This window comes from Rattus rattus, chromosome 10 (genome assembly GCF_011064425.1).
Source record: "Rattus rattus isolate New Zealand chromosome 10, Rrattus_CSIRO_v1, whole genome shotgun sequence".
Lineage (NCBI taxonomy): Eukaryota > Metazoa > Chordata > Mammalia > Rodentia > Muridae > Rattus > Rattus rattus.
This window is the reverse complement of record NC_046163.1, coordinates 34,803,145-34,827,155: the sequence shown is the minus strand read 5'-3', so window position 1 is coordinate 34,827,155 and position 24,011 is coordinate 34,803,145. Positions and strand designations below refer to the sequence as shown.

General features: G+C 40.2%; 1 protein-coding gene across 1 annotated transcript in view; it reads left to right on the top strand.

Annotated features, from left to right (window-relative positions):
* Positions 1 to 24,011, top strand: part of Xpr1 (xenotropic and polytropic retrovirus receptor 1) — a 140,956-nt gene that overhangs the window by 5,380 nt on the left and 111,565 nt on the right. Inside the window, exon 2 of the mRNA XM_032915299.1 lies at positions 23,892 to 23,943. Coding sequence (XP_032771190.1) covers positions 23,892 to 23,943 — 52 coding nt within the window. The remainder of the gene's footprint in view (positions 1 to 23,891; positions 23,944 to 24,011) is intronic.

Here is a 24,011-nt window from a genome sequence, read left to right as displayed (position 1 = left end):
CTAGCCGGGGGTTTCAGGTGTATTTGAATTTTAGGCCCCAAACCAGTATACCCCAAACTCTACAGAATAAGTGAAGAAAGTGTTAAAACTGTTAGTTTAATTTTATGCATATGAGAAGGATGAAATAAAGTTTTCCAAATGTATAGTAAATGGATTGGTGTAGTATTCTGCTAAGGAGGCTACCCACTTGTTTTAAATTCTGAGGGAGTCAGTGTTGTGAGGGATTTGCTCAGTCTTCATGGCCAGCAGGTAGCAGCTATCGCAGTTATGGATGCCTAGGTTAGTGGATGATGTGTAAGTTTTAACTGGTCAGCTTAAGAGGACCCATATAGAGATGCTCTAACAGTAATAGCAGTAGTGTAAGCACAGTGACAGCATGATGACAGCTGACACATCTAGAAACAGCCCTCAGCACAAGTAAAGTAGCAGTACTTTGTTAGAGCTGACAAAAAGGTCTCAAATATTTCAGTTATTTTATTATGGTAACCCTTTGAAGTCAGAGTTTATATCCTCTGGCATTCGCAATTAACACACATCTCAAGTATGCTTTGCTAAGTTCTGTTTTCAGTTTATATCCATCATAATTTAGTTCAAAATATAAACAGTTCTGAACCTTTGAAATACTATTAGATCAAAAATACTCATACAGGAGAGATTTATAAAAAAGCCCTACTTACTGAAGGAGGTCTACACTATTAGAAAGAAGTTAGATCAGAAATAAGGTACAGCTCTATCATTGAGTATTTATAAATAGTGAATAAATGGTCATGTGTGAGTGTGTGAGATGTAGTCATGTGTAGGTACAGGTGTGCATTACTTGTGTACTTGGGGTATCTTCTCCTATCCATCTCCATCTTATTTATTTTTGAGATGGTTTTAAAATGTGGCTCTGGTTGGTCTAGAACTCAGAGATCCACCTACCTCTGCCTCCAGAGTGCTAGAATTAATGGTATTCATTCATTCATTCATTCATTCATTCATTCTTTTATTTATAGCCCTGGCTGTACTGGAACTCACTATATAGATCAGGCTGGCCTCAAACACAGAGATCTGCCTGCCTCTGCCTCTGCCTCTGCCTCTGCCTCTGCCTCTGCCTCTGCCTCCTGAGTGCTGGGAGTAAAGGTATACACCACCACACAGGGCTCCGCCTTATGTTTTGAAGACAGGTCTCTCACTGGACCTGGACCTTGTGGATTTGCCTAGACTGGCTGGCCAGAAAGCCCCAAGGATCCAGCTGCTTTCACTGCCCCTGTCCTGGAGTTACAGATGCATGTTGTCATACTGAGCTTTTACATATATTTTGGGGATCCAGACTCAGGTCTTCATGATTGTGCAGTGAGCTCGTATCCTCTAAACCATGTCTCCAGTCCTTAGCCCCAGCCAGTAGTCTTTTGAAGATAGAAAGATGGGATGCAGTCACAGGAAGTAGAAAATTCTCTGTCTCTGTCCTCCTCTCCCTTCTTCCTCTCCCCATCTCTTCTTCCTTCTTCACTCCCCGTTTCCAGAAAGAATTTGACGTATTCTAGCTGACCTTGACTCCCCGTGTTGTCAAAGATGATCTTGAACTTCTGATCCTCCTGCCTCTACTTCTCAAGTAATGGGTTTATAGGCATGACCTACCACTCCCAGCTCTTGCTTTACTAGAGATTGAGCCCAAGGTTTTTCACGTGTGCTAGACAAACACTCTTACCAATTAGGCTATATCCCTAACCCCAGAAAGTGTGCTTTATAGGGACTTTTTTTTTTTTTTATTCCTTAGAACAATGTTTTTCTTTTTTAAATGCCAAAACTGTTTGGAATCCTTAAAATTACAGAGGATACCAATGTCTATTGATATAGTATATTAGAAATTAAAACAGGAATGTTTAATATACAGTATACAAGCACACTTTTTACTAGCTGCTGGGGGTATAACCTTATATTTCATGCAGCACCTGAAACTACTTTTTGTACTTGTGGGAGAAGGAAAAAAAACAAATGAGTGATAGGATTATGAAGATTTTTTTTTTTCTTTTAAATACAAGGTCTCACCATGTAGCCCCGGCTAACCTCGAACTCTCAGAGATATTCCTGCCTCTGCTTCAGGAGCTTCCCTGGTGTTGGGATTAAAGTCATGTGCTATTGTGCTGGGCTCAGAAGTGTCTCCTTTGAAAGTTAGGAGATTGCCTGAAAGAAAGTGTTCAGTTCGTACGAAGCATGTGAGAGGATAAAAGACTCCAGTAGGGTGAGAATTACCCCATGTCTGTTACACAGTGAAGGTCCATGGAGAAGAAACTTCGACTTCCCTGGGTTTCATCATCTTTAGTTCCTTTGAGTAGCAGAAATATGGTCAGCCTGTCTTAGGAACAGAGCTAACTACCAAGCACTGAGTACTTAGGGACTAGGTATTAGTTGCTTTGTTATGTTCTCACACTGTTTTGCAAGGCACATATTATCTCCATTTTACTTGATGAGGTAATTGAAAAATTAGTCAGCTTTCACAGGGCTAGTCTCTAAGTCAGCAGCGCTAGAATTTGAAATCAAATCTGTCATCCTGTGGAACTCTTACTTTTGTGAGGGAGTGTTAACAGCAGCAGTGGTCGCAGTAATGTCGGTAAGGAGGACAGCTGTTATTTATCTATTTATCTACTTGTTTATTGAGGGCTCATTATGTCAGGCAATGTGGTAATCATTTTAAAAACATTTCTCCTAAGAGCAGGCTGTGTCTCAGGAAGGGGAGGCTGAGCCTGTAACTATATTGGTGCTCCTAGTTATAGGTAGCTCAGATGAGACAGTAGGAGCCTGTGTTCTTAATTCCTACATGGTATTGCTTCATGAAAATAAATGTCTATGCATACATACATACATACATACATACATACATACATACATACATTCATACATATGTGCATTCAGGCCTCTTCTGACCTGCTCTTCAGTACCACTGACCTGTTGCTGTAACTCTTATCTATAGCATATCAGCTGGGTTGGAAGGTAGTAGAGCCCTCAGTAGGACAGAACTCACCCCTATTTCCTCAAAGTGATCATAACATGGCTATCCAGCTAATAAAGGATCTTATGACAATGAATGAAGGGAAAGGGGGCTGAGTTATGGTAAAAGGAGAAAGGTAGGTGTGAATTATGTCACTATGAGCTGTTGATTCGCCTCAGTTGTGGCAGTTGGCTTCAAGGCTTATGTCATAGGATGTTAGACCTTAAAGGAACTTTCAGTTCCCATTTTTGTTCAGGTGAGAATGGAATCATAGAGATTAAATGATGAAAGTCATTTGGCTTGGTCAGTGGCTGAGCTGTTACCATGATTTATTTTATTAGTTTGTGTGATTATGCAGAGAACAGTCTCTAAAGCCAGACTGAGCGGGTTCAAATCGAAGCTCAGCAGCTTCAGACAAGTCACTTGACATTATTTTTTTCTTTGTGTGTGTGTGTGTGTGTGTGTGTGTGTGTGTGTGTGTGTGTGTGTGAGTACACACTTGAGCACGGAGGACAACTTTTAGGAGTTGGTTGCCTCTTTCTGTCTTGGGTCCTGAGGATTGAGCTTATGTCAGCAGGCTTGAATGGCAAGTGCTTTTGTTGTTGTTTGTTTTTTCGACACAGGGCTTCTTTGTGTAGTTTTGACTGGCCTGGACAGGCTTTGTAGACCAAGCTGACCTAGAACTCACAGATCCTTCTCCCTCTGCCTCCTGAGTGCTGGGACTAAAAGCATGTCCCACTACTCCCAGTCTGCATGGTAAGTGCTTTTACCTGCTGAGCCACCTCCCTGTCCCAAATCACTTGACATTTTTGTGCTTTGGTTTCTTTTGTGTAAATTAGCAATAATGATAGTACAATTCTTATAGGATTATTATGAAAATTGTCATCTCCAAAGTTCATTTGTTCAATTGACATTTCCAAAGTCATTGAAACAGTCTCACTGTGTAATTCAGTCTGGTCTGGACATGCTAGGTAGGAACTCTGCTACTGAACTACAGCCGAGCTGGTTTTGAACTCTTGACACTCTAGTCTTAGCCTCCTGAGAAACTCCTGCAATTGCACATATACTGTTGAGGATTAATTGAGTTAAACACTAAGAGTTCTTAGAACAGTGCTTGGCACAACGATACAGTAGAGACGTTTGTTAGTTCTCTTGTTTTGAAAGAGCTCAAGGTTGTACAGCGCTTGCCTAGCACTGCTTATATCAGGAGAAAGAAGCCTCTGTCAGATGTCAGATGTCAGATGTCAGATGTCAGATGTCAGATGGAGGGTTTCTAGGAAATGGCTGTGTTCATTTGAGGTAATACTTGCACTGTGCCTAGTATTCGTTCTAATGAACTGTTCTTAGCTGTTTTTATGGGCACTGAGGAAACCAGGCATCAATGAAGACGTGACTGTGCATTTATTTTAGCTAGCCTGTGTCAAGGTATTCTTTAATTTTTAAAATTGAGATGAAAATCACATGCACATTCTTAAATGTGTCCAGGTGTCTTAAGTGAGCTTCTCATGGCTAACTTTAGTTCTTTGCAGTTTTATAGAAAAAACAATATTTTACCTTAAAATTAGTTTTAGAATTGAAAAGACCTTCTCAATGTCTTTGTTTTCAGAATGGACAAATCGAGGGCATGCAGGCCAAGGCATGGGATCAGTCAGTCTTGCAAAGAGCTGCTGAGGAGCTGGCTGTAGGACTCTGGCCTTTTGCCCATGGCTGGCCCTCACTGAGGTTTAGCATGGTCATAGAAATAGTGCCTTTTTGTTGTTGTTTTCAGTGAGGGTTTTTTGCTTTTTTTTTGTTTTTTTGTTTTTGTACAAAGTAATACATGTTCTGTGCTAATACATTTATCTGAATCTAACCTATTTATCTTAGGGTTTTACTGCTATGACCAAGGCAAGTCTTATAAATGACAACATTTAATTGGGGCTGGCTTACAGGTTCAGAGGTTCAGTCCATCATCATCAAGGTGGGAGCATGGCAGCATCCAGGCAGGCGTGGTCCAGGGGAGCTGAGAATTCTCCATCTTCATCTGAAGGCTGCTAGTGGAAGATTGGCTTCCAGGCAGCTAGGATGAGGATCTTAAAGCCCACACCCACAGTAACACACCTACTCCAACAAGGCCACACCTTTTAATAGTGCCACTCCTTGGGCCAAGCATATACAAACCATCACATTATTAGATCAAATTAACAACCTAAATGCTTTTTCTGTATGCTAATTAAAAAATTCAGTGAATGGTAAGACTCAGATATCAGTGATGTTACTTATCTACATAAAATAACAATAGCACCATTTATAAGGTATGATCACAAGTAGAAAGCCATTTGAATTAGGAGATAGAATGGAGGGTTTATAGGCCTGAGGGTTCAAGTAGAAATAAAGGGAAGACGCAGGAAGGTTAAAAATGATTGCATATCCCTCCATAACATAGCTGTTTGTTTTGAAACATAGGTAACATGTGCTATATGACACTAAATCTCCCACCTCCTACGGCCCAAGTTGCCAAGCCAAAGTCATGGCAAATGTGTCTAGAACAGTAGTTCTCAACCTGTGGGCTGTGACCCCTTTGGCAAACCTCTGTCTTCAAAAATAGTTACATTATGATTCATGCCAGTATAAAATTACAGTGATGAAGTAGCAACAAAAATAATTTTATGGTTGGGGGTTCACACAACATGAGAAAAAAAAATATATATTTAAAGGGCCACAGCATGGGGAAGGTTGAGAAATACTGGTCTAGAAGATGTTAGAGTGTGCATTAAGCACACTTATTATTCATGCATGCCCCTTTTCCTTTTAAAGCAACAGTAAGACAATAGTGACAATAATAACCATAGCTAATGTTTATTGAGTGCTCTGGTGGGCCGGGCATTTTACATTTAGTATCCAAGGTAGGTTTGTGAGTTCTGTTAGAAAACACTGATTTTTAGGCTGAGCGGGTTGGCCAAGTTAGCATAGCTACAAAGCCCTCAGTGCTAGAATGCAAAAGCAGGTGTGTTTTATTTTAGTGACTATTTCTAACAAGGCGAGTGAGCAGTTGGGATCATGGGGGTGCTGAAGGTAAAGCCATTGAGCACTAATTTCTAGCCTTTGAGGAATTTTTAACTGACATGGTCTTTAATTATTGTGTACAAGTATTACATGTATAATACATATGTATTTGATTTTAGTAAATATATTGGACAGTTTATAGGATGAACTTGGAAAGGATCTTGGGATGGATTAAAGGGCCTAGAACACTTAGTGAAAACACTAAGATATTTTCCGGGTTGTGAGTTGTAAACATTTCTTTACTTATTGACAGAATCTCAGTTTGTAGCTCAGAGATGCCATCCTCCCGCTTCAGCCTCCTAAATGCTATGATTATGGGCATGCATTTCCATTCTTGGACCATAAAAGATTTTAAAGAGATGACACAAAGTGGTATATGTGCGTTATTTGTATCTTAAATGATGCTTTATGATCTTTATGATATAGATTATGATCAAAACCAGGAAAACCATTATCAAATAGTATAGTAAAAATTATAAAGACTTGAACCAATGTTTTATTTAATCAGTTTTATATATAGTCTACATTTTAAATGAAGTTGGGGTTTGTTAAAATTAATGCTATATCGTTTTTTTCAGTTGGCATATAGTGTTTCAGTGTTACTACATAAGACAATGATGTGTGCTGTCATTAGTGGCTTTTTAGATTTGATGTTACAAAGTAACATTTATCAGATGTGTACTGTGTCAAGCAGGTAGTATTGTCCATCTAGCATCTAGCTCACTCTCTGTCATAACTGCTCTTTATGTTTGTTGAATGAAGTTCTCGTGTGATCTTTACAACAGTCCTATTGACATATAGGTGTTTAACCTATTTTTGAAGAAAGATAATCATACTTTAGTAGTTGTACAATGTCACACAAGTAGTTTAGGATGAATCAAGATTATGAACTCATTTGTATCAGTCCAGATTGTATTTTTATTTAAAATATTTTTTTTAAATTATAGTCACTTCCCCCTTCTCTTTCCTCCCTCCACCCCATTTTATGCACCCCATCCCCTTGCTTTCCCTGAAATTCAATTCTGCTAGGATTATGGTGGGTTTCCTGTGCACTGGTTCTGCTGAGTGTTAAAAGGGTTGAAGAGGAAGAATGGATTTGTGAGAAACTTGGTAGTTAGGACTCTCAGGGCATTTGCACAGGGACTAATCAATGCTGCTGGAATTTGAATAAAGGTGTCATTTGAGGTCAGTGCCTTACTTGGGAACACTTCTTCACAGTTGCTAAGAAGCTTCACAGAATGCCTTTACTTTGGTAAACTCAGTGTGCCCCAAGTTCCGTCTGAATTTGATCTTTTCACTGACCCTACATTGATGGGGCTTGGCCAATGGTATACAATTAAGTGGTTGACTGGATTTTGTAAGCTCACAGAGGAGTGATAATGTGTAAATACTCGTGTGCCGAATTACTCATTACACTGGGGAATGCACTCAGCACTCATACTCTAGTGAAAACAGGCCTTCTTTGCCATCATTCTGTCCTCTGTTCTCTCCACCAGCCTGTTGAGAGGAGGTAAATTATGAGGCCAGCTGAGCATGTGATTAGAGAGCTAGAGTTATGGTACACTCATTTCATTCTACAAGCCCAAGTTTTTGCGCTGTTTGGCTACATCTAATTTGTTGAGTAATATCTTTTTTACTGAACTATGCTTGGATATGCTGCCATGGTTACTGTTTTGAGATGACTTTCACCTTTACTTTTATTGCTGACCTCTCCCCTATTCTATTTTTTTTCTTTTCTTTTTTTCTTTTTTAAGTTAGTGTTGTGCTGGGCTAGAGAGATGGCTCGGAAGGAAAGGCATCTACTGTGAGCCCAAGATGATCTGAATCACATAGTAGAGGGAACCAACTCCCATTGGCTGTTCTTTGACCTCCACACACTGCTGTTACAGATATGCATTCACTCACACATTTTAAAGACTGTTTTAAAAAGACAGTGTTAATTCCTATCCTAGCATATACATGTTTTGTTTATAGCTTTGTTTTTTCCAGAACTAGGACTTGAACTCAGGACCTCATGCATACTATACAGGTATTCTATCACTGAACTACATCTCGAGCTTTTGCCTAGTTGGATTTTAAGCCATTTGAAGTCTGGCTTTATTATTTAATAGTTATAAACCTTTTCTGAATCTTAAGGTTCTACCTGTAGAATAGTGTAAATGGCTCTTCAGTAATTGTGATACTGTATGCAAAACACCTGGTCTGTATGTTATTGTAGGCGATGATGAGGATGAGGATGAGGATGATGATGATGATTATCAAACTGGGGCAGACACTTGACTACTACACTACTACAGCTTTTATCACTAGAAGGGATGTTATTTGGTTTTAAGGAAAGCAGCATGGGTACTCATCTTGATTTGTAACTACATTGTGTAAGGGAACTTGCAGTGATACAGGAAATGTTCAGTATCTGTGTAGTCCAGTATGTGGCCACAAGTCACATTTGACTGATGAGTCTTTGAAATGTGGTTCGTGACACCACAGAACTGAATATTTAATTTTAGCTAGTTAAAAATTTAATAGTAACATGTGGCTAGTGGCTACTGCAAAGCTCTAAAACTTTTATTATTCATGGCAGTGACAAGGGGAGAGTCTCCCAATTTAGATTCCTTTTACTGCTGCTGATATACCTCCGTCCTTGAGTCTGGGTTTCCCAGCATCCATGGTGGTAGATGCCAATGTTGGTAGGCTTGTTGAATCAAGGTCTTACACTTGGACTGTTGGAGATTGTTTCTCAGAGATTGGTCCGACGACTCTTGCTTTAGAGTCACTCAGGCTGCTTGTAAAGCAGAAATGCAGGTTCCTGTAAAGGTACTGCTGAGAAGCCTGATTATCAGAGTCTAATACATGGGACCCACATAGCTGGAGGAGAGAGCTGCTGACTCTTGGAAATTGTCCTCTGTCCTCTGCTGGCACACTGGCATTTGTGGGATCCCCACCCTGGATGGAGACAGACCCCCCCCCCCCACACACACTTACACACAAACACACACACAGTCCCTATAAGCCAATTTTGACTCAGAAGGGTATACCTTTCCTTTATCTTTTGTTTTGAATCTTTTTTTTTTTTTTAAGCTGCTGGCCAGAACTTAAGCTTGGGTTTCTTCACACTCTCTTAACCTCCCTTATCTCTCGGGGCTGTGTGCCTCTATGGCGAGTGGCATGGCTTTTATCTTTCTCTCCTCCATTTTACTCCTCTGGGTAGCTGCTTAGGTGCATAGCTTGTCTGCTCCAGAGTGGTTTTCTTTTAGACGCTAATAAAATTGTTCTTGAGCTTCAAAAAATTAAAATAAAGAGGGTAATTTTGAAATTGCAGAAATACTAGATCCTGCTAAATCTATGGAAAGTAGAATTTCTGGCCTTAAGGCCACATATTCTAATTGAAAAACCAAACCAAAACACACACAAAAAACCAACTTTTTGAGATGATTCTTATTATTAAACTAATTACATCTGTTCTTTTCACTTATGAAAATTTACAAGATTTATACATTTGTTATTTCTCTCTCTCTCTCTCTCTCTCTCTCTCTCTCTCCTCTCTCTCTCTCTCTCTCTCTCTCTGTGTGTGTGTGTGTGTAGTTTTACAGTTAGCATCTTTATTGGGGGAGACTTAATTTCTAATGTTGCTCATGTTCTAGGTTCCTGAAAATTTTGTTGTATGTCTCACAATTCCTGTAGGCGTATAGGAAGAATAACTCCTTTGTTAGTGAAACTAACCTAGAATAGCACTTTCTAGTACAAGGTTGATGGCCTCTATACTTTGATTAAAGAATTAAAGCAAACTCACAGGAGGACTCTTTATCTAAAATAAAATAGTAAGTGCTCGAGATTATTCTTGAGTGACACATGCAAATGAGCTCTGTTGAGGCTGTTATATACTCATCATTATATTCACGTCATTGTTTAAATAATACATATTGGATGGAGAGTCAGGAGGCAGTGCTCTAGTTTTCCTCCAGTTATGTTCTCTGGTGCTTGTACCTGCACATGCTCAGAGGTCAGAGGACATCAGTGTCCTGCTCTATCACTCTCTACTTTATCCTTGTGAGACACAGTCTGTCTCTGAGTCTGGAGCTGTGCCAGCAGCATGCAAACCCCAGGGATCCTCTTGTGTCTATCCCCTGCAGTTCTGGGGTTACCTGTGCATACAGCTACCTCTCACTATTTACACAGGTACTGGGAATTTGAACTCAGTTCTTCATGCTTTGCCCAGCAAGCACTTTTCCTTACTGAGCCCATTCCCAGCCCCTGCACTCACATTTTCCTAGTTGACGTGTTCTTAGTTATGAGAGTTAGTGGGGAGAAACCAGCTTGGGATCCTAGCACATAGTGAATAGACTTGATTATCTATTCGACTCAATGCTTGTCACTTTTGTCCTCTGCTTTGTCTGGAGACAGCATCCCAATCCTTCCTCTCCTCTTTAATTCTATTTCTTGGACTAAATGAAGTTGGTGTCTGGTGGGTGTGTGTGAAAAGTATTGTGGTAAGCCAGGAGTGGACCTGTTAACTACTTTATTCTCCAATCCTATATTTAACCTCTTCTTTAACTGGCCTTCTCAACCACACAGTACTTCCAGATCCTGGCCTGTTCTGGGTTTATAGATTTGCACTGGCTTACTTTTTGCTGGAATCCTACTCTGAAGGTATTTCAAATTTTCCACAGTGTGTGGTAAAGTCAGTTTACTCCTCTACTGCTCTCTGGTTTTGTCAGATGTGCTAAACCTGCTGTTTGCTATGTCCCTCTCCATTCTTTTTTTCTTACAGTTTATACTTAAAATAATTTCCACATTGTCATTAAGTTTTGTGAGGGAAAGGAGATAGATATATGGAATCAACATGTCATATAACTGGACTCTGCACTTCCTCACTGTTAACGTAGAGTTACTCTATTACCTAGATTATTTGGAGTGGCTAGGAGCGCCATTTAAAGAGCACTTTTGGGGTTGGGAATCATAGCTGGTAGAGCATGTGTCGAACAATAGACTTCTAGGTTCAGTCCCCAGTGTGCCCCCAACCCCCAAAATGGAGAGTGGTGGTGTCTTTCAAGCTTTATGGTACAGGTAGGTGGGTTTTCTTTTTTTTTTTTCCCATTTAGTGTTAGTTAAAGGTAAATTAGTAATTTGCTCCAAATTAGTATCAAGACTTCCACAAACTCTTGGTTTGTTTGACAAAGTTTAGTACAGTATGTTGAAGGGAAAAGTGAACAAAGAATTGATCATTGGATTTGTTGACAGTGGATATGTGAGACTGTGTGATTGACATGGGGAGGGGCCTGTCTTTAATTCAGAGCTCCAAAGTCAGGAGGGGAGAGGGGGAGGGGAGAGAAGAGGGAGGGGAGGAGGAGGAAGAGGAGGATCAAGATTAATCTTATTTCACATGGAAGTTTTACACTTCTTTAGAATGACTAAATGTCAGGGAGCTCTGACACAGTGAGGAAGAGCAATTTAGAAGAGGAAAAGAGGTTGAAGGCAGCTAGCAGTGGAGGGAACATTTTGTGTTTGTCTTCTGCCTGTAAGTGAGCTTTGGGGATTAATTTAGAGAATTTTTTTCTAATTTTTTTTTTTTTTACTCAGTGAACCAGTATTTAGCACTAGACTTTTGATCTCCTCAGTTTTCTAATATTTTTATAATAGTGGGTATCAAAACTACCAATAAACAGAAGAATTGGCACATATAATTACATAGTCCATACATCTTTTGAATAAACTTTTCTGTGTAGAATAAACTTATGCTTTGAAAGATAAAGCCTCAAAGTGTTCTGCTATTGATATCTCCCAGAAAGGACAGAAAGCGTTTTCTATATGATTTGAATGCATTGTACAAAAGGCTTTAATTTTTTTCCTTTTCTTTCTTTTTTTGACGGTCTTACCATGTAGCCTTGACTGGCTTAGAGTGTACTGTGAGTCTGGAACTTATAGAGATCTGCCTGCCTCTGCTTCCTGAGTGCTGGGCCTGGTCTACAGAGCAAATTCCAGAACAGCCAGTGCTATACAGAGAAATCCTGTTGAAAAACAAAACAAAGCAGAACAGTTGATTAGTGACCTCACTGAAATTGAAATTGTGGTGGCTCAGCTAGGCAGGCCTTGAGTTATCTGTGTTACAATCTTCTCATCTGTCAGTCACAAGCTGTCTTTACAAGGGCTCTATGAAATGAGGTGTTCGGATAGGTGTAAAGCATGTGGACACGTCTGGGTGCACAGTAGTACGCTCACCTTGCTAGCATTGCTGTGAGACTTAGATGTAACAGTACTGGAGACTCCATTTACTGTGCTTGGGATGTGCCAAAGCATCGTGTGCTGGAGGTGTGGTGTCTTGGTGTCTGGTGGCGGGATGAAGTTTTAGAACTTTTAAGAGGTGTGGCCTCTTAAGGGTCTTTGGGTCATTGAAGATAGAGGTTAATGTAGTTCTCCTGTGATTCAGGTTAGTTCTTATGAGAACGTTGCTATAAAAAGATCAACACAGGCCCTGCCTTGCCCTCTGGCTTCCTATGTCATCATGTGCTCTTTCCCTGTTACATGTGCTCTGACACAGTACCATCTGTCATGCTTTGATGCGCCAGTGTCCTCACCCCAGCTGAGCAGATGCCAGTGCCTAGTTTCTGCAACTCCAGAACTGAGCTTCATAAACTCTTAAAAATGGAAGTTCCTGTTCCCATGCATTTCCTAAAGCAGCAGCAACAGTGGCACTGCCACATTTAAATATCCAACAGTGGGGTACGTCGTACGCCTGCCACGATGCTTTCCTTTTGTATGATACATAAAATAACTGTGCATCCTGACAGTGACTCAGGTTTTCGGAAGTAGTATTTTATTAATGCTAATATCTTCACATGTCTCGAAGTGTAGTAGTAAGTTTGTAGGAAACAGTATCTTACAGGTAATGCATAATTTCTTAAAGGTTTTAACATTTAAACTTGGTCATGAAATAGTCTGAGACCGCTGGATTAAAAAGAATGTATAGGCATCTAGACAGTAGCATTGTAAAATTTAGTTCCTTTTTGAGTTTATTTTTACTTTTTGGCTTTTGACCCTATAAAATGACAGCTTTTTACTTAGAAGAGCAGTTAGCAGTATTACATGGTGAAACTATTATATTTGACCAAAATCTAATATGTTTTACTAAATTGAATAGTCTTAGTACACACACACACACACACACACACACACACACACACACACACACTCTTACATTTAAGAATTCTTGAAGGCAAAGCTTTGAACAAATTTTCTGTGTGTAGTAAAAAAGATTTGAATTTTGTATAAAAAGAAAAGATAATGAAATTTGAGATTACTGAGAAACACTTTACAATTTGATATCTCATGAAATTGGAAATACTGTAACTAGCTTAATAAAACTAATAATCAGCTGAACACTTAAAGTCAGTGGTGAGTGGTGAGTAAGAATAGATTATAAGTACATATTTTGAACTCGTACTATGTTAGCTGCAGTGGCTCATAAAGGTTGACATGACATTGCTGTGCCCAGCAATGTAGGAGTGAGCCATGCAGATTTCAGGGGCAGGAGCATGCGTCTTATCAGTTTTCATTTTTTTTTACCAGAATAAGGTCCGTAGACAAAGGCAGTGTTGTCTTAGTCTTCTGCAGAGCTGTTCTAGCTTGAGAGTAATTTTTCAAGGGCATTTGAATTTCACCAGAAAGTTAAATTGTGGTAGTGGTAGCTTTGACATAGGAATGTATTTTTTCATTATTACTAAATAAGTTATTTGAAGTTGCCATAGTTTTCCTTCTGTTTTTTATTTTTAATTAAATTATTTTATTTAATATGTATGAGTTTTTGGCCATATATGTCTATGCATCATGTGCATGACTGATACCCACAGCCAGAAGAGGGCATCAAGTCCAGTAGGATTGGATGTACAGTAGGTTGTGATACACCACGTGGGTGCTGGGAGTCAAAACCAGGTCCTCTGGAAGAGCAGCCAGTGTCTTCATCACTAACCCATCTCATCTGCCCAGCCTCAATAAGTTTCTTTTTTTTTTTAATTTAAAATTTTAGATTTTATTTGTTTTATGTGCGTGCCTGCATGTATGTCTGTGTACCATGTGTATGTAGGCACCTACGGAGGCCTTAAGGTGATGATGGATTTCCTGGAGCTGGTGCTATAAGCAGTTGTGAGTTATGTGGTGCGGTGCTGGGAAGTGAGCCCAGGTCCTCTGCAGGAGCAGCAAGTGCTTTTAGCCACCGAGCCCTCTCTCCAACCTGACTTTTTCTATACTCTTTAATTTTATAGGAATAAAAATTTAAGCTTTGATCAGAACAAAGCAAAGATGTTTGTTACTTAGAATCTATCACAGGTACATTTGATTATACAACAGGTTTTTCAACTCTAGCTTGTTATATTAATTATCTGTTCGCAGGTAATCTATTATTGCCATATTAATTGGATATTAATCTATCTATGGTACATTGTTACAAAACTCCCACAGTTTCTGTGTGACAAGAGTTTGGCTTACCCAGGTAGTTCTATGAAACTGTGAGTCTTTTCTGGGCTGAGAACAGTGTGTGGGCTGCTCGACCGCAGAGTTTGTAGTTTGTGCTGCACTCTTGAGTCCTCAGCTCTACTACACGGGGCTTTGATAGAGCTACTTGAGGTTCTCTTGGCTGGCTGTCTCCAGAGTGGGTGCTCCTGGACAGAACAAGGAAAAAAACATCCTATCTTATCATCTGTCTTCCCAGGCTGTACCCTGGCGTCTTTGCAATATTCAGTTGCCTACACAAGCCTGCTGTCTGTAGTACTAGAGAGGCCTACACACAAGCACTCCTACCAGGAAGCAAGGATCATCAGAGACTATATACCACACCTCTTACAAGAAATAAAACAAACAAACAAAATCAACTAAAGACACAGACAAAAATTAGAAATATATGGGAATAGTCAGAAAAATTTAAGGTCAAAAATAAGTTTGTTTTAGGAAATAAAATCCTGCTCCCAATCATGAACTATTTATTATCTTTCCCAAAGAAATGTTGGTTGCAAAGTGAATGATACTTAGCTATACTTGGGCAAACCACTTTAATAACCTTTCTGAGTCTCATATCTATATTTGGTTAAATGGAGTGATATACTTAAGAGAGACTTGTAAGTTTCTCTTAAAATAGTAAATTATAATACTCATCTGATGGTAGGCATTCAGTAAATATAAGTATTTTTACTTTTATAATTTTTAATTGGAATCTTCATGGACAGCTTGACTGAATTTATTTTCATCCAAAAGACATACCTCTAGGAGTGTTGGTTAGGGTATTTCCAGAAAGGGTTAAGTAAACAGGGCAAACCCATCATGACAATTGGTATCACCATTATATGGGCTGGGGCTTTGGACTGAATAAAAGGAGAGAGAAGAGGAAGCTGCCTGAGAAACAGCATATATCCATCCCTGACTGCTTTCTGACTGTGGATGTCATGAGACCACCTACTTCCTATTCCTGGTGCCGTGCCTTCCCACTAGATGAACTCTCACCTTAGCCTTGTTCCCCCTTTAAGTTGCTTTTGTCACAGCAACCAAAAAAGTAACAGAAAATTAGTACACAGTGTAATTATTGCCTTGCTAAAGTTGACTATGTGAGTTGTTGGTGAGGAGTTATTTGTGTGAGAAATATGCAAGTGTTTAGAGCTATGGACCAGAGACAAACCCTCTATGTGGAGCTCTATGCTGGAAGGGGAGCTTACTGGGCCATTTGGGGAGGAGTTTAGAAAATCAGAAACTTAGGAAAAATGAGGACAGTTGGAGGGCTTACAGGTTTCAGAAGGGAACAAGATTCTGTCGGGGAGACGTTTAGAGGCCATTCATGTTATATGCTGGCAAAGAGCTGTTTACAATCTGCCTGAGTTCTGGTAAATTAGGCAAGACTTGAGACAGAGTAATAATCTAATTTGTTTGGTAGAGGAAGTGTGAAGACAGGCTAGCATTGAGCAGTGGTGCTTACTGCTTACTACTCTCAACCTGGTTGATAGAGAAAGTAGCAAGTGGAACTGAAATCTGAGAATATTTGGTGAAAGGAGCATGATTGGGCTTCAAGCTGAAAGCAAGGAGACTGCATAGAAAATGTGTACAGCGCAGTGAAGGAGAGACCTTGCGCTTTGCACTGGGACAGTAGAAAAGGTGTCTTGAAAGCAAGACTACACCCATCAAAGGCTCCAATTTATGAGTACAAATACTGTTTCTATGAGTGTTTTGCTTGCATGTATGTATTCAAATCTTCAGATAAATATGTTTCCATCTGAAATATCCACAGATGTCAGGAAGTTAGTAAGGGGCCATAGAGAGGGCTTTCAAGGGAGTTGCCTCAGCCTCTTTTCTATTTCTGTGAAGAGACACCATGACCAAGGCAGCCTGTGGAAATAGCATTTAACTGGGTCTTGCTTATAGTTGCAGAGGGTGAGTCCATGACCGTCATGGTGGGGAGCATGGCAGCACATGCCCGCTTGGGCATGGTGCTGGAGCAGTAGCTGAGGGCTTACAAGCTCATTAACATACATCAGGCAGAGAGGAGGGGGTAGGAGAGGAAGGGAGGGAAGGAGGGAGGGAGAGAGGGAGGGATGGGGAATATGAGTGAAATAGAATATTATGGGCCTGGCATGGCCCACCCCCATTGATATCAGCTTTTTTTTTTTTTTTTTTTTTTGGTTCTTTTTTGGAGCTGGGGACCAACCCAGGGCCTTGCGCTTCCTAGGCAAGCGCTCTACCACTGAGCTAAATCCCCAACCCCTGATATCAGCTTCTAACAAGACCACTGAGTCCTTCCCCAAACAGTTCCCTCTGCTGAGATCAAGCATTCAAATGTATGAACTTTTGGGGGACATTTCTCATTCAAACTGCTGTGTGAGGGAGATAGAATGCAGCCGTATTAAAGCTTAAAGGGGAGTAGTGGAACAAGGAGGGTTAATTGGGGTAGAGGAGGGAATAAAAATAAGATAACAATAAAGACTTCAAAAAAGTCATATGGAAATCTAATATACAATATATACCATATATAATATTATATATTCCATAATATATATATATGTATATATATATATATTACACATACACATAAACACATAGAAAAAGAGTTAAAATGGAGTTATCCTATAAGAGAATAATAGTGTCCCTACTAGGTGCCACAGGCTAACAAATAAAAATCCAGTGTCTTTTGGCATTGTTGGCAGGTGAGGTCCCATGGACCCCTAGACATTGCAAACTATTGCTGAAGACATCATATTTTCTGTCTCTGTCTCTCTGTCTGCCTCTGTCTGCCTGCCTCTCCCTCCCCCACCCTCTCATTTTTTGAGAGAGAATTTCCCTCTGTAGCCCTGGGTGTCCTAGAACTTACTCTGTAGACTATGCTGGCCTTGAACTCTGAGATTTGCCTACTTCTGCCTCCTCAGTGCTGGGATTAAAGGCTGTGCCACCACTGCTCAGTGATACTACATTCTTAAGTCAAGAACATGCAGAAAATCAAGCTAATGATGGAAGGTACTGTGTATTCTACTGTAGGAGAAAAATAGCCATCAATCTCACATAGCCGTGAAGCCTGTCCAATAACAACTGGCCTGGCAAGCCATGCCTACTGAGGCAGTAGAGGCATGAACATCATAGAAGTAACCATCTGCTGTCTGATTGAATCTAAATTCTACTCCACAAGATAAAACTCATACTTGGCACCATTATTGGGCCAAGAACCTATGGCTAGAAAAGCTATAGGCCCTAGAGGAGAGCCTTCTACTATGCTGCTAACTGGACACAGGATACAGCTGACTCCTGGTGACTTACCGTTATACCCATGGATAAATGCATCTCTCAAGTCTTATCAGAACAGCTTTTATGTTTAGTACATGGTGATTAACAGAGAGGCTCACAACTGGCCTCGTATATATAGACTAGGAGGCCATGGAATGCTCAGCCCTATGTGGGATGTCTTTGTGATATCTTCTCCCAAGGCTCATGGATGACTGTGGAAGAATAGATGGAAAGAGTGTGGGAGCCAGAGGTAGTGGATAACTACAAAGAAACAGTGTCTCCAGACATAGTGACGTAGAGTATGTATGAACTCACAGTGGTTGTGGCAACATGCACAAAATCTGTGCAAGCTTAAACCACACCAACTCCCAGCATGGGGAGGGGAGTCTGGCACATAATCCTACTCCTAGGTGTGGAACAATAGTTAGCTTCTGGGGGAAGAAAAGACAATTTTGTTCTAATAGTGGAGCCACTGATAAATTGACCGCACTCCAATGGAACACCATGTATCCAGGACTGTATGGGCAGCACACATTGAACTTGTTGAGTAAAAAATTACAACATCAAAAAAGTGGGTCTGTAGGGAAGAGGATGTAAATCTGGGAGGAACTTGGGGAAGGGAGGGTAAATATTATTAAAACACATTGTACAAAGTTCTCCAAAAACAAAAGAAAACAATAACCCAAAATACAAATTCATTTTATATGACTAAATTGAGAATGCCATTGAGGAGACCCTGTGTGCGAGGCCAGTTGTGAGCCTCCACGGTGATCACCATGTACTGAACATAAAAGCTGTTCTGATAAGACTTGAGAGATGCATTTATCCATGGGTATAATGGTAAGTCACCAGGAGTCAGCTGTATCCTGTGTCCAGTTAGCAGAAGAGGGCCTGTGACTCCTCAAAGCCCTTCTCAATTGCCAAGGGAAGTATTTTCCCAGGTCTACGGAAGGCACCATAGCTGTGGTAGAAAGGGGGCCAGATTACAACTGGAGCTGACAGCAGAACTTGGCAGCGCTGCGCATGGAGTGCTGGTTTGCATGCAGGCAGAATGTTAGACATAGGGGCTTAGAGAGGCTTCTACCAAGATTCCAGACAGCCATAGGAGCTGGGCCTCCTGTGGCAGGGTGCTGTGAGAGGTCATCTTATAAAATTGTAAAGGTGAAATGTAAGTTGTAGTGTTACATCACAGAAATGAGAAAAAATGACTTACAGTTATTGACTGGTATTTGTGTCTATCATATCTTTAGCTCTAACACATATGTAAAACTATCTCCTAAATCAATGATTCTCAGACATACTTATTTTCAGATGTTTTGGCTTCTAAAAACTGTTGGTAGTTTTTTCTTTTCTTTTCTCTTCCTTCCTTCCTTCCTTCCTTCATTCCTTCATTCCTTCATTCCTTCATTCCTTCCTTCCTCAATCTTGTCTGTCCATTTATATTTATTTGTTTTTGTGTGTGTACATCTGTTTAGAGACCAGAGATTGATGTCAGGTGTCTTTTCCTATTGTTCCTCATTGTATTTTTTGAGGTAGGTGTCTCACTGAATCTGGTCCTGATGGATTCTGACAGATTGGCTGAACAACAAATACCCAGAATCCTCCTGGTGTCTGTCTCCACGGTGCTAGGATTGCAGGTGTGCATTGCTGTGCAGGGCATTTTTATGTGAGTTCTGGGTGACTGGACTCAGGTTTTAGGTCTCGTGGAGCAAGTACTTGCCAACTGGGCTATCTCCCCAGTCTCTCCATTTTTCATTCTCACCAACACTGTACATTCCTGCTAGCAGTTGCCACCAACAGTATACACTTTGTCTATATTTTTACCAAGAACAGCTGTTGCTGTTGTTATAGTAACACTGTCTTGCTGTGGCTTTGTTTTGTAGCCCTTTTGCTAATGTTGTTAGCATCTGCTTATGTGGCTGTCAGCTCTTTGTATCTCTTATTTGAAGATATACATCTTCAAGTCCTTTGAATCAGCATGGCTTTTTTTTGGGGGGGGGTGGGAGGTGGTGGTAGTGGTGGTGGTGGTGGTGATGGTGGTGGTGGTGGTGCGAAGTGATGTCTGGTCATAGTAGGGATCAAACCCTGTCTTATTCATTCTAGGCAAATGCTATGCACGGAAGTTATACATCCAGTACATTCTTGAAAATGCTTGCATTAGCTTTCATAAGAGACACTCATTTGTGAGTTTCTGTGGGTGTTTTCTTTTGCTTGTTCTTTTTGTTCTCCCCTCTTCCCTCCCCTCCCCACCTCTCCTTCCCTTCCCTTCTTTTCCTTCTTTCTCTTCTTTCCTCCTTTCCCTCCCTTTCTCCCTCCCTCCTTCCTCCTCCTTCCATCTTTCTTTTCTTCTTTCCTTCCTTCTGTATGGGTTTTTCCCCAGCATCTATCTCTATGTGTCACATGCTTGCCTAGTGCCAACAGAGGCCAGAAGAGGGCATTGGATCCCTGGGGACCCAATTACAGACTGTTGTAGACTGCTGTGAGGAGCTGGAAACTGAACCTTAGCTCTTTTGGTAAGCAGCCAGTGTTCTTACTGCTGAGTCATCTCTTCAGTCTCTTGTAATGTTTTCAGCTTTGACATAGTAATACTGGCTGGGAAATGTTCTTATTATTTTTCTCCCTTTAGTTTTGTAAATATTTGAGGAGGTTTAATATTGATTCAACTTTCTTACTCATTATATATCTATTCCAATTTTCTGTTTCTTCATGATTTAATATTGGTAGGTGTTATACATTTCCTGGAATTTATCTGGTTTACTCCCCCGGTCAGTACAATTGTTTGCAGTGTCTCCACCCCTGTGGCCCCTTTATTGCTATAGAACCTGTGGCAGTGCCCTCCCTTCCATTTATGGTTTTATTAACTTCAGTTTTCTTGTCCAGGTAGCTAAAGATTTGCTAGTTTTGTTGATATTGTCAAAGAAGTGTCTTTGTTTTCCTTGGGTTTTCTCTTGTTTTTCTTTTCTTTGTCATCGGTTTACTCTAATAATTGCATTTCTTTCTGGGAGCCTTGGATTTAGTTTGTTCCTTTTTTTTATTGGATATATTTCTTTATTTACATTTCAAATGTTATTCCCTTTCCCAGTTTCCAGTCCATAAACCCCCTATCCCCTCCCCCTCCCCCATGAGAGTGTTCCCCCCTCCATCCACCTCCCCTTAACACCCCCCTGACATTTCTCTGCACTGGGGGTCCAACCTTGGCAGGACCAAGGTCTTCCCCTTCCTCTGGCCCAGGTTTGTTCTTTTCTTTATAGTTCCTCAGATTACAAAGTCAGGTTCCTGGCTTGAGCTTTCTTAGCTATTGTAGGCATAAATTTCCCTCTTTGCAACTACTCTCACTGTAACTCATAAATTTGTGTTTCCTTTGTTTTTTTAAAGATTTATTTATTATATATGTGAATACACCATAGCTGTCTTCAACACACCAGAAAAGGGCATCATATCCTAATACCCCATTACAGATGGTTGTGAGCCACCATGTGGTTGCTCGGAATTGAACTCAGGACCTCTGGAAGAGCAGTCAGTGCCCTTAACTGCTGAGCCATCTCCTCAGCCCAGTGTTTTCCCTTTTTTTTTTTTTTTAATTTACTTTATTATTTGTTTGATCTATGAGTTGTTTAAGGAAACATTGTTCAATTTCTACATTTTATGAATTTTGCAGTTTTATTAATTTTTTGATTTCTATTTTCATTATGATTAAAGAAAATACTTTGTGTACCATGTTTTAACATCTGTTGTGTCTGAGTTTGCCACATGAATAACACATGCGCTACATTGGACCCTTGAGACACTTCAAAGAGGGACAATAGAGGCTGTGCAGATAGCTCTGAAGGACACTGGGCATTTGTCCAGTAGGTACTCAGTCAACATAAACCAGAGTCTGCAAGTGGACTGGTCCTCTCATCCTTTGGTGTATATGGCTAGCAATTTCTAGTTTTCAAGGACCCAGGAAAGAAACTCAAATAACTCTTCTCCTTCCTCCCAAGCCCCTCTCTTTTCTACACATTTGGGAGGCATAATTGCGCAGGCATAGTTGACTATGTATATGGTGGCGGTAGAACTTATTTCCAACACTTGCCCTCCCCAGAGGTTTGGAACTAGGACTGAAAGTTTAAAATACCAGTCATTCATTATTTCCATTGACGAATGTTCCTCCTGAAGCTGGTGAGATTCTCCTCTAAGTCTTCCACCTTGAGAGATCTCAGTATGTAAAGGACAGCACATGGCAAAGGGTTCAGGAATGCTGACTCAGTACTACACACATAAAGACCAGATACACGTTTTTATTATACCTCAGCAGGGACTCATTCTGTACAGTGGATCTTACTGGATATTTCTGCACTTAAATGTGACATTAAGGTTTTTGAATAGGTAAGTTTTTTTTAAACTTTAAAACGTTAAAGTAAATAAAGATGAATTAATCTAAGAATTTAAAATGTTTTTGTTTTGTCAGAGATTTCTTTTTCTATATATAGTTTGGCTCAGATAGATGTGGAATAACAGACTAATTATTAGAGAAAAGCAAGTAGTAAGTTCACTTGGGAAGGTTATAATGTGCTAGATGTGAATACTCTTTAAAGAGAGCAGGCGACCATGAAGGCTTATTTCTTCCTTTCAGTATTCGTATGCTTGAAAAGTGTGGGCAGGTGGTTCTGGGGAAGAGTGATTTTTCTTGCCAGGAGACATTTAGCAGTATCACTGCTGGGAGGTGAGGATTGATGCTGGTGTTTCTAGATGCCACTAGGGATGCTGAGAACTCCTCCTCTTAAATTATTTAGTCCCAAATGTCAATTATATTAAGCTTGAAGAACTCTGTCATATACCACTTTGGGAATTGGCAGTAGTTAGCTGGTTTAGTTAAAGTCGCTAAGATTATGACTAGTTCTTCTGCCCTGGAATCTTATCCACTTGGTGGGTTAAATGTTTTGATTTATATAAAGAAAAGAGACTCTCTTCTCTTTAAATTGTTGTGCTTAAAAAAAAAAAATTAAGATTTATTTTATGTATGGGAGTACTCTGTCTTCAGACACACCAGAAGAGGGCACCAAATCTCATGAGAGATGGCTGTGAGCCACCATGTAGTTGCTGGGAATTGAACTCGGGGCCTCTGAAAGAGCAGCTAGTACTCTTAACTGCTGAGCCGTCTCTCTAGCCCCGTGGTCTTTTGCTTTCTAAGACATTTTATTCATTCATTCATTCATTCATTCATTCATTCATTCATTCATTCATTTGAGGGGAAGAGAAGCATGTGCCACAGTTCACTTACTGAAGTCAGGGGACAGTCAGGGAGTTGATTCTCCTACCACCATGTGGGTCTTGGAGTTTGAACTCAGGTCATCTGGTTTGACAGTAGCAGCATTTTTACCTGCTGAGCCATCTCTCTGGCCTGAGAAATGCTTCTTATTCCTGTTTCCCACCTACATGCTGAGAAAGTACACTTTAACTATTCAAGTTACCTAAATGTGTAGTTAGCTAATCTATAAAAATCTAATAACATCTTTGTTTTTTTTTTTTTTTGTTTTTTAATAGTCCTAAGCTTTTCAGAGTTTCACTGATTAAGATTTATATCTGAAATAGAAGGATTTCTGGGCATAGGTATGGCGGCTCAAGCCTCGTGTCCTTGCACTCAGGAGACAAGCCAGAGTTGCTGTGACTTCTAGGCCAGCTCAGCCTACAGAGGTTTTCTAGTGTTTCACATTTTTACTGTATAGGTCCAGTGTTTGTCTTTAGGATGTTTTTATCATTACACTGTATTTATTTAGTGTGCATATGCAGGCATGTGGAGCTCAGAGAATAACTTTTGGGAATTGGTTCTCTCCCAAACCCAGGTCATTCACTGGGCTTGGGGACATTTCTGTCCGCAGATCCAGGCTCAGACCAGGGCATTTGTTAGTCCAGAGGGTTTCAGTCTTCATTTTCCCATATCCTTTCATTTTAAAGTGTATAAATGAGCAGTCACCCTATAGATTACACCACACTGATGGATTATCAAAGGTACTTGAAATACTGACTAAATTCCTTATTTAGAAAACTAAATATAGTTACTGAATAATGAGGAAGAATTGTTCAGCCAGTGCTTTCAGCATAACTTTAACTCGTGATTTCATGTGTGGTTTTTCTTTCTTTCTGACAGGCATTCAAGGATATGCTGTATTCAGCTCAGGACCAGGCACCTTCTGTTGAAGGTAAGTTGGATTATCTTAGTCACAGAATAGGTTTATTTTTTCTTTTCTTTTCTTTTTCTTTTTTTTTC